Here is a 10930-nt window from a genome sequence, read left to right as displayed (position 1 = left end):
CTCCATCTTCTTCCTTTCTTTATTTAGGAGCCAAGAAACTTATATCTTCTTATATACATCTTGCTTAGTACATTTAGAAATTATATTTTATGTACCCGTCTATCATATTTGTGCCTAAGTATTTATATTTCTTCCTGTGTCCAAAATTAAGTTCCATCGACCTGTTATTCTATTCCTAAAACTTTAGGTTTCTAAACACTTCATCGGTTCGGAATAAGGAATTATCACTAGCAATATATAATAATTCTGCACACTCTCGAATGGTTGGTGTTTGATCAAAATTTTCAGACTGAAGATTTTACATGTTCATTTTGTAAATAAATAGAATTATATCCTTTTCTTCATCAAGGGATTACACTGAGGTTTCCTTTAACGTCCTGGGGATATGAATAGAATAAATAATTAAGACAATAATTACGAAAAGTAGTTTTTAATATTACCAAAAACTATAATGAAAACCCCATGTTATATCACACAAACACACTTGAAACAACATGCTAAGTCTGTCTGTATAAGCTGATTTCTGCTGCATTCTGCTTTGTCCGACGCTGACAGAAAATGTATGGCTTATGTTGTTCTAGGCTTAGTGACAATGGGTCATTCCATCACCTATTTTGTCCTACGTGATAATCGTACTCGCAACAGCTATGTAAAGTCTACATTTTGTTATGTGATTATTGATAGTACTGATGACCTATGAGCGTCGCTGTTGGTCTCAGTAACTTGGGTGCTCGTTTCATCATCTTCCGTGATTATGTTGTCTACGAATGTGACCATCACTCCGTAGTGGTCAGATATGTGGTACGTCTTCCTTAGTTTGGGGTCATCAAATATTCTCTGAAAGCATGATGGGAAAATGAAGTAATGAGCTACAATTCCTTTCATCATATTTTTACTTTAGACTTACATGAGAAAACTGCTACACAGAAATTCTGCCAGACAGTATGGTGAGTATTTGTCTATACATACCACAATACATACCACAATGAACAAATCCTTCCAGGTTAAGAAAACAGTAAGCCGTCTGTTTTAGATATAATTCCTCTCAAAAGTAATAAAATATACGGTCATTTACATCTGATGTGCAAACAATCTATGTAAAAAATGAAAAAATAAAAACTTAAACAGTTCAAATAATCAAAACAAACAAACGAACCCCTAGAAAATCTGCAAGAGGTTCTGCTCTTAGACTACAGACTGTATATAAACATATTGGTACAGAAAAGAGACTACATTCAATAAGCTGACTCGTTGAAATTTGTCCCCGCCATCCGCGGTGGAGTCATAGAAGTTCACAATAATAAATTCTGAAAATGTCCTTTGAAAGAAGACTGTAAAGTTACTCGGCAGGCAAGGAAAGTAACAATGTTTCATATATCTATCCTATGTTTCACTAACAATGTTTCATTGACCTATTCCATGTTTTATTTCCCTATCTCAAACTTTATTACGCTAAAAGTGCATAAAAGGGAAACAAAATTTTAAGTCGCCATGAAAAAAAACACCATTTCTTTGACAAGCATCGGCATACAAATTGAGAAGCATACATACCAAGTGGTTCATAGCTGTACCTTAAACAACTTGTATAATACAACTTATAGAGAAAAGAAACCACCCATCTTCAAATATGTTTTCTGTATTAATCTTCATTAAGTTCTAATATACTGTGCCAGTTTTCAAAGTTGTGGATAATCAGATAAAAATATATAGCCTAACATTTCTGTTGCATTGGCCTGGGTCATATGAGTTCCCTCTAGCTGCACCAATATCAACTACTTTCATTTCTAATGCCGTCACATGGATTTCTCTTCCTAGTGATGGTGAAGATAGCCGTTAGTTAAAACGAATATATCTCTGCATAAGAGTAAAAATTGTTTAAAGCATTAAGTAAAATCTACTCCAATTAAACGCTTTTAGGCCTGACCGTCTATTTCTCAACTTAAAATTAACCTAGGGGTTGAACATGGCCCACAGAGCCTGAATATCCACAAGTACAAATATTCAAATGAGTGAGAGAAGTCTTCCCGTATTTCGCTTTATGAAGACTGTCCACTTAAGCATTGGGTACCAAAATGTTTCTCAGATTTTATGATGGCTTTTGTCACATTGACTAATTACACATGAGTGGAACTCCTTGTAAACATGCTCAAGATAATGTAAACTATCTATGGTAACAGATTGTTTTAAAGATTCCTCTACCGGCAGTATGGACTACGATCAGGATGCCCAACGTATCGTTGAAAATATGGAGTCTGTTAATAATTAGGACACATAGACATCTGATCGAACGGAAAAGTTGGAATTCGTTTCTCAGGAAAGTTTGTGATTCTGATTCGGAGTCTGCTAGACATAGACATAGAAACACTAAATGATGTCATGGGAATCAGACCCGACATAAGTCATTCATTTCAAAGTGGAATTTACCAGACATGTTTACGATAAAGGCGGAAACAGGTAAAACGCAACGACTCGTTATCTTCCAGTTAGTAGACCTTATTTTAGTAAGGTTAATATTAGTACAAAATGAGAACGCTAACAAAATAATATATTCTCCAAAGGAAACGTCACTCTAAACCTATATGTCGAAAATAATTAAACAGTGGACTGTAGCAGATGAATCATATGTACTAGGAGTAGAACGACAATGAGGGCATGGTTTAGATATTTAATAAAATCAGCTGTTCACAAAATAGCTTCCGTCGCTAAATTGATAGTGACTCGATGTTACTTTAGCACAAACAAAATAATTTCAATAAGCGTACTCGTCGACCAAAATGTCACACACAAGCTCTGACGAAAGTTGGACAAATTGTGATTATTCAAACTGTAAAAGACCTAGGACCCCAAATTAGATCCACGTTTCTTGTCAAGGCATTACTAACTCATTTCCACCACATGAAGGACAACGCGGTATTAGATGTTTAATACAATTCATACCTAAAACAACGAACAAGGAAAGGAAAAATATATATGTCAGAGAATGAACTGTTTCGAATGATAATTGAAAACAGCAAATGTTGTACCAAGCTTTGTGTGGATTTCCCAAGTCAGAATTCGGCATATTTTCTATGCCAGCGACGATAATGACGATGCTAGAATGTCAATTGGTATATTTGTATAATGTCGTTCTTGACTCATTCTGCACCTATCGAATTAAAAGCAATGGACAAACTAATGATTCAGTCGATCTGATTAGCAGTTACTTCTACATGAATCGGGAAAAGATGCCAGAGTGTCATCTGGAAAAATTGTATGTATCCGCAGTTTATTCAAGTGAATTTGTACTTGAATAAAGAAATAGTAACAGCATGGTCACTTGCCCTTAACGAACATGCCGAGAATGTCCCTTGGCGAACGAAATGAAGCCAAGAACACATATCTTCATGCTTATGTGCTATGGCAAATTGGAACATTGGATGCCATTAAAGACACAAAGCTGACAGAATTTGATGATTCCATGGTATGGCGAACTGGCACTTTGGATGCCATTAACGACACAGCTGGCACAATCTGAGGCCTCCATGTTATGGCAATCTAACATTTTGGATGCCATTAATGATACAGAGCTGACAGAATATGAGGCCTCCATGGTATTGTAATCTGACATTTTGGATGCCATTGATGACACACAGCTGACCAAATCTGACAATTCTATCCATGTTGGATTTAATAACTGGATAAAGGAAATCAAACAATGACGCAGCTTAGAATTAATGGACCGTGTGCAGTTGTACCTTCATTGCAAGACAAACATTTCTTGAAAAAATAAGATATAATTATAAAACTGAATTGAATTTTTACTGTTTTCTATCTGATGATTAATGCTAATGATTACACAACAATCAATAAAGAAGCAAGACTCCATGTGAAATGCGTGGAGGACTTAGCTATGGTAGGCTACGTGCGACGCATAGACGTCTTAGCTAAGCTAGACTCTACGTGCTACGAGTGGAGATTTTTGAAAAGTTAGAAACAACATCAGTCAATCTCTAAGCAGACCTACATTCAAGTATACAATACGACAAGTGGGAGTTTAAACCCTCACCATTGCCATTGGACTCCGATCTAAGATCGAATATCATGACTTCCGTGATCATCTGCCAAAATGTTACCTTATCAACAACGTTAGAAACTCATCCCTCGGTGAAGCTATGGTGCCCTTAAATGTCAATTCGTTGAGGATGAGAGCAAAAATGGCATAGAAGGATGAAAATATTGGATAAATCAGCTCCGCAGCATCACTCAAGCATTTCAAATATAAATCTTTATTCATATTAATACATCTTGTACAACTTGTTTTACTTTCAGTAGGAAAACCTCATAAAATGTATTTGTGTTTTACTTCGTATTGTCATTCGCCTTCACTTAATATTTATCTTCTTTATTTGAAAATATGTTTCAGCTGTTACATAAACGATGAACAAAGTGAGGGACCTTACTTTAGCCATATTTTCACACACATGTCCAGTAGATCCCTCCATCTGAGGCCCCGATGAGTCCCTCTGCATATGGTAGGTGGACTAATAGAGACAACATTTGCAGCCCTACGATGAGTCTCGTGTTGATGTACAAAAAGGAAAAGTCTTCGACGTTTAATAGGACTATGTACAATAGTTGCAACCTATACTTTAAGGATTTGGGTTGTTTTAAAGGATATGTGTTCTTTCTTTGCTAGTCTTTATTGCGATAAACACCCATTAATCGGCACTAAACGGCACTAAACTGCAAGCAGTGTGTTGATGTGCCGCTAAAACTGTGCAAACTTATCTACTGGTTGATCACCTCTCTCACCACACCACGCTGTATTATGCAATCCATCTTTTAGTGGTTATATGTAAATCTATCAAGTTTCGTCCAACACATTTTACGTGATAGAATAAGGGAAAATATATTATATTGGAGTAATAGAAAATGTTACTACCACTATGGTTAAGACTATTCTAGATAATGTATAAACGTAGTGATTCTCCGTTACCTTGATTTCCTTAAAGGTGTGACCTCGCAAAAAGATGTGGTCTATCGTCCAGTCGCACTCGTGTTCAGTCCATGAGTTGTTGGTACAAAATGTGCAATCATCAAGTATAGTGTGGGTTAGGTTGGCTTCACTGCTATCTAATATTCTATATGAATCTGAAATACACAAAATTAGTTATATCATTATAACATATTCGTTCCAACTTCATTTTGCAGTGTATACGGGTCCAATGCTGATTTGTGTAAGTAATGTCGTTCGCAACAGGGTTCTTGATTTTGGTAACTTTCAACAGGGTTTGTGCAAAACGTTATAGTTCTGAAGGGCATTATATTCATATTTGAACTTGTAACCAGCCCAAAAACGATGAAAAGCTGCAACGACATAATTTTGTTACATATGTCGCTATCTAAAAATTTTAGTGGTTTACCTGGATTTTGTTCACAAATACCAATGTCAGGCAGGCTAGGACCAGTATTGAAGTCTCCAGCTAAAACCAGTGGCGTTGTACCGTTGACAACTGTCAGGAGATTATTAACTTCCGCCAGGTTCTGTTCCACATAGCTACTGTACGGAAGCGCCGCTACATATATGAAAAGAACCTATATATTAGATTGCTCCTTATCCCACATCATCAAGTTAAACTTAGCTCCTCTAGTCACTAGACTCAGAATCTGGAAACATTGCATCAAATTGTCACTAACTATCACTATTACACAATTCCCGTGAAAAATATGTTTTCATTTGCTGACAATAACGAACTGTTTCAGTAATTAATCATACTGAACTGTCATGATGAAATAACGTTTTTAGGTGGCCTGATGAACTGACACATTCATCATTATTGTAATAACTGAAATTTTCAATTGTGCAATAAACTATGTTGATGTAGAATTATTAACATTTATTTCAATTTCTATCAGTCATAAGGAACCAATAAAACTACTGGTCAATATACCTATCTGAATGTGTTATGTCGCTACCTGCAGACCCACAATTAGACTTACACACACACAATTACATAATGGGCCGAAGTGCAACCATCCTTGTGTGTATCTGCAGAACAGTTCCGGTAATAGTCCATATCATATCCCAATGTCTTCAAGTTTGTGTTTTGAATGGTACACTGGTATTGCAGATAAGTCCCGATCATATCCCAATGTTTTTAAGTGTCTGTCTTGAATGTTACCTTGAAGTCCAGAAAATAGTCCCCATCATATCTAAATGTCTTGTTTCGTGAATGGTTCTCTGACAGTATAGATTATAGTCCATATCATATCCCAATATTTTCAAGTATTTTGAACGGTACCCTAATAGTCGTGCGATATTACAAAATCGTTCATGTAAAAACGCAAGCACTCATATCTGAACATGCAACATCCCTTCGTTTCTTTCAAAAAGCCTAGGATAATCAGATTTCATATGCTAGTATATTTTGTTGTATGATAAGATTTGTTAGTTTTCCCTCTAGCCAATAAAAATCAAAGTCTATAAATTAACAGTGCTAAAGCTCTGCCTTTCATCACCATTTCAGCAACCAAAGGTAACAGTTCAAACATATTGAGCAATGATTTACAATGTTTGTATAATTCCCATACATTTTTCGTTGGATTTTTTCTTCTTACAATTAGTGTTATTTACCTTCTGGATAGAGATCTCCCAAAAACGGTGTTGCTAGATGTGTGCATACAACTCTACCTATTGTATCGATCTGAAACAGTTAAAATGGTACGCATATTTTATGGCATACTCCTAATGCATTATACACAATGAAAAACATTTATAATATAAAATAGTGATTTACAGGAAAATGCAAACGTATGTCAACATTATTTCATGGCACGAAAACTAGATTTACACACGACACTTGAATCTCTTTGTAGTATAATTATTTGTATTCCACATATGCACAACTGCAGAAGACAAAAGCAAAAGTATTAAAAGTGCAATAAATGAATAAATAAATGGCATCATCAATGAGAAGAGCTCATTCCTATATCAGCTGCGCAAAATAAATTTTGATTGATTGGAGACAAAGATTAGGATTAACGCTTGACTATAATAAATATTTCGAAAGACGAGTAAGAAATATTCATGTATTGATATCTTTCTCTGCAAATCACGTACATCTGCTTGAAGGTAGCCTTGTTTTGCAATCTCCATTAATCCTGGATGATGCTCCACTGCGCTTGCGCTGATGATCTTATGTTTGCTGAATAACAAGAGACCAGGCACATTTATGCTCGTCTGCTGGTTTAAACACCTGAAGAAAGAAGGAAATAGTCTCATAAGTCACTAGCGCGAATGTAAATACTTACCTTATCATGTATATTATAATGTTTATTAATTTGGAATTCAAACTAGACTAGCTGAATTAAGATCCAATTCGTATGCCTTGTTTTATTTAGTATGAAACGTTTGAATGCTTCCAGGTAAAACGGATGATGGAGGTAATCGGATGTGCAATGAAACAAATTCAGTGTATGAAATGCAGCTTACTCGCATGATTAATGCCTATTGATTAGTCCATAATGCCTCGCCACTTTTTTCTCTCTTTGTTTTCATTTTACACACCACCAGACAGTGGTGGGGCATAATTCGATACTATTCTACGTCCTTTATCACATATACTGCACTCCTTGATAACATTCTACCTTTATGTATTTGCTGCACTGCGACGGGTCATCCGTGCTATCTCATAACTTTCTCCCTCGGTCAATACACAGTTGTCTATAGTTAATAGTAACACAGTTCAAAGAGAAAGTATGTGCATTTGTTTGTGATATAAAAATATGTATAATATCTACGCTGTATCAATTACATACCACTCGTCCTATACATTTTTCATTGAAAGGAAACTCTGCAAGCCTCGTTTCTTTTAATGAAAAATGTATACAGCTCGTGGTATACAATTGATACGGCGTACATACTTTACATCCTTAACAGAATGGAACCCTAACCGTATATATACATACATTCGGATAGGGTTCCTTTTTTAAATATTATGACTAGATTCAAGCTAATTCTGAGTCCTCAAAAGTAATCAAACTTACAATTAAAACTAACAACTAACAAGATTTTTAAGATGTTTTTATTATCACGTTTTCTGCTTGTTTTTGTTTAACTCTGGCTGTATGAAATGATCCGATTTTATAGACGATTCACTCGTGGCATAAATAATATTTACCAGTATGTGGGAAAATGATCGAATGACTTTATTATTAGCAAATAAAGACTAACAAAAGACAAAATGTATGTTTTTCCTCGCTTTTGATATTTTGACAAAATTTTTTACTGAATAAAATGAGACATTGACATATATTTATATAGAATATTTTAAATCACATACAAAGAAAACCCTGTACAATTCCGGAAAGTAATAGAAAATGTTCAGAGTGAAGCGAAACTGAAAACCAATTTTTAAAAACACTTTTTTTAAAGAAAAAAAAAAACATTTCCAGCCAAATCAAACTGCAAATTTGTGCATCATATTTCTTACAAAAGTTAACTATTTTTCATGACACGTAAATGGAAATAATGAATGATCACAAGAAATTGCCAAATCTGTTGGGCCATTTTTCGTGTTAAGTTGGCACACACCGTGCATACTGTACAAAACCGACAGAAATTCTAAGAAATGAATTTGACGGAAATTTAAATATTTGCAAACAAGGCAGCAAAATTGTGGATGGCTGTTATTATTTGCTAGAGAAAAGATTAGAAAAAAGTCAATAAATCAATACATTGCCGTAAACTCATGACGTGGAGAATTGTACTTAGCTCTCATTATCTCGGTTTGATATAGCTAGTAGATAATGTGTCACATGTGACGTTAAACCAACCAAACCTGACCTACACGGTCTCGTTATGCAACCCGGCTCGCAACAGCGTGATTTCATGACGTCGTAATGGCGAATATATAATGACAATTTAATATTTAGATGTTGAACGTAGAATCCATTCGTCACATGGTTTAGTATATAAACACAAATTATCTTATACCCGAGCTTACTTACACATTAGCTGCCTCTGTCAGATCTGTTCGGAGAAAGAAACACGTCAAGCAATCTTGTGAGAGGCTAAACACCTGACTTGCACACTGCGCTTGTAAGCACAAAAGGAGGGAAATTCTATCCTCGTGAACACTCGTGTTGAATCCTGAGCAGTGGCTCGATACGCATGTAAGGAATTCGGTAATTTTCTGGCGATTGCACGGAGGTTCCTCGGTTACCTTCAGCGTTGTGGCCGTTTCATGCGTGAAACTAAAGGAGTACGGATACGTTTTCCTAAGTCTCGGCAACAACCATTCCACATCAGAGCCATCGTAAACCTGAAATAAATTATACAGTCTCTTTATTTCACAAACAAATAAACAAACAAAATCAGAACGATAGTAATAACATGGGAAAGAGAGGAAACAAACACGTGTACCTTCATAGATACGTCTATAACGGCTCAAAAGTTGGAGTAGGTTAAGGAAAGAAAGAAAAAGCTTTACTTCATTTTGAATTAAATGAGATCTTTCTTTCGAAGACGATAAAGAATATACGCAAAGATACTCAAGAGTGGCACGCTTAAACAATATGTATTTACATTCCGGCATTGAGAAGCAAAACTGTTTAAAACAATGAAGACACAAAACACACACAAATATATATATATATATATATATATATATATATATATATATATATATATATATATATATATATATATATATATATATACAGAGAGAGAGAGAGAGAGAGAGAGAGATACATCATTACCTCCTGCAAGCAGGCAACATCTGCACTTAAAGCCTTTAAACCTCTCAGCAGATTCCTCCTCCTCTGCTCTTTGAAGGGAATGCTAAATTGCAGAGCAGTGTTGTATGTAATGACTTTCCTTTCATCTTGAGCCATGGCACCTTGACAGAGGATCACAGAGCAAATGGTCAACAGTGACAGTGTCCAATGCATCTTCGACTTATTTAGTTTCTACAAATAAAGTGTGCAGTTTATTAGAACTGGTCAGAATTGGAACATAGGTGTGGAAGTTCACAGCTTTTGTGGGATTCTTCTGGGTATTCCTAGAGTCTTGCTTGTCAATCAATATTTCTTCAACCAACAGCTGAAGTAATGCAAGAAATCAGGGTGTGGAAAGTGAGCTATGTGAGAACGGACCATATGACAATGGTGACATGCTATCAAGAACAGGGAAGACCCTACTGTCCCAAATGGAATTTTTCGCCTTCTTTTCACCGGTTACACATCATCTATCTAACACATGAGTAGTACTTGCAGATGAGGTATTGAGCATATTATATGTGTTTAAATATATTACATTCACACAGTCTCGTGAACTTTGTTCAATGTAATAGTGTAATGTCCTATGCACATTTAATGTTTGTTAAGATTCCTGCATTAACATCTGACTCTGCTATTTTATCGCAGCCATGTTCTAAGTTACTTACTTTTATATATAAAATTTAAAGGGCAAAGTTCTTTGGGTTTTTTCACGTGAAGGTCCTTATAACAGACAGAGAAAAATACTAGCTCATCATTTTGATCACTAGAATGATGGCATTATATTTTATGACAGTCAAACGGATAGAGACCCGGATGATGTTCGACAAAGGAATTAACATCATATGGACAACCCCATCCTTTCTTCATGCATCAATATTTAATGAATTTATATATACTGTTGTTTAGTTATGAGGCTCTATTAAACCATGCGCTCGCCTTTACCGATCCTTGCCATCTCACCTCTATCCGCGTGGGCTCGAGCCTAAGGCTCGACCAATGTGGGTATGTGAGAAAGATTACCAGCAGCTCTCTTTGGGTCGGGATCTTTTACCCTGCTTTGCCCGGGTTGTTCCTCCATCAGTTATACCGTCCGCCATGTATAACCTATCCTTTATTTAAAAATAGCGCTAAACCCACAACAATTCCTGAGTATTACCTATTTAACGTTTAC

At 35.7% G+C, this 10930-nt stretch overlaps 1 protein-coding gene across 1 annotated transcript; it reads right to left on the bottom strand.

The window, feature by feature from the left end:
* Window positions 1–493: 493 nt before the first annotated feature.
* LOC149798827 (uncharacterized) lies at window positions 494–9930 on the bottom strand. Its single transcript, XM_089958088.1, has 6 exons — window positions 9739–9930; window positions 9204–9302; window positions 6614–6683; window positions 5403–5555; window positions 4976–5130; window positions 494–837 (listed from the first exon to the last, which is right to left on the bottom strand). Exons 1-6 carry the CDS (start codon window positions 9928–9930, stop codon window positions 667–669), a joined length of 840 nt encoding a protein of 279 aa, XP_089814214.1. The 3' UTR covers window positions 494–666.
* Window positions 9931–10930: the final 1000 nt, after the last annotated feature.

The sequence above is a fragment of the Sinohyriopsis cumingii genome, chromosome 5 (genome assembly GCF_028554795.1).
Source record: "Sinohyriopsis cumingii isolate HCF-2022 chromosome 5, ASM2855479v2, whole genome shotgun sequence".
NCBI classification, from domain to species: Eukaryota; Metazoa; Mollusca; class Bivalvia; order Unionida; family Unionidae; genus Sinohyriopsis; species Sinohyriopsis cumingii.
The sequence above is the reverse complement of the archived record's forward strand: the minus strand, read 5'-3'. Positions and strand labels throughout refer to the sequence as shown.

Bases quoted from the DNA above. Each gene is read 5' to 3' on its own strand.
- LOC149798827 (XM_089958088.1), bottom strand. From the start codon at position 9,930: ATGCATTGGACACTGTCACTGTTGACCATTTGCTCTGTGATCCTCTGT. The intron at 6,684-9,203 runs GTAACCGAGGAA...TAACTGTTTCAG, and splicing joins AAACGGCCACAACGCTGAAG to ATCGATACAATAGGTAGAGT. The intron at 5,131-5,402 runs GTAAACCACTAA...TGTGTATTTCAG, and splicing joins TATTTGTGAACAAAATCCAG to ATTCATATAGAATATTAGAT.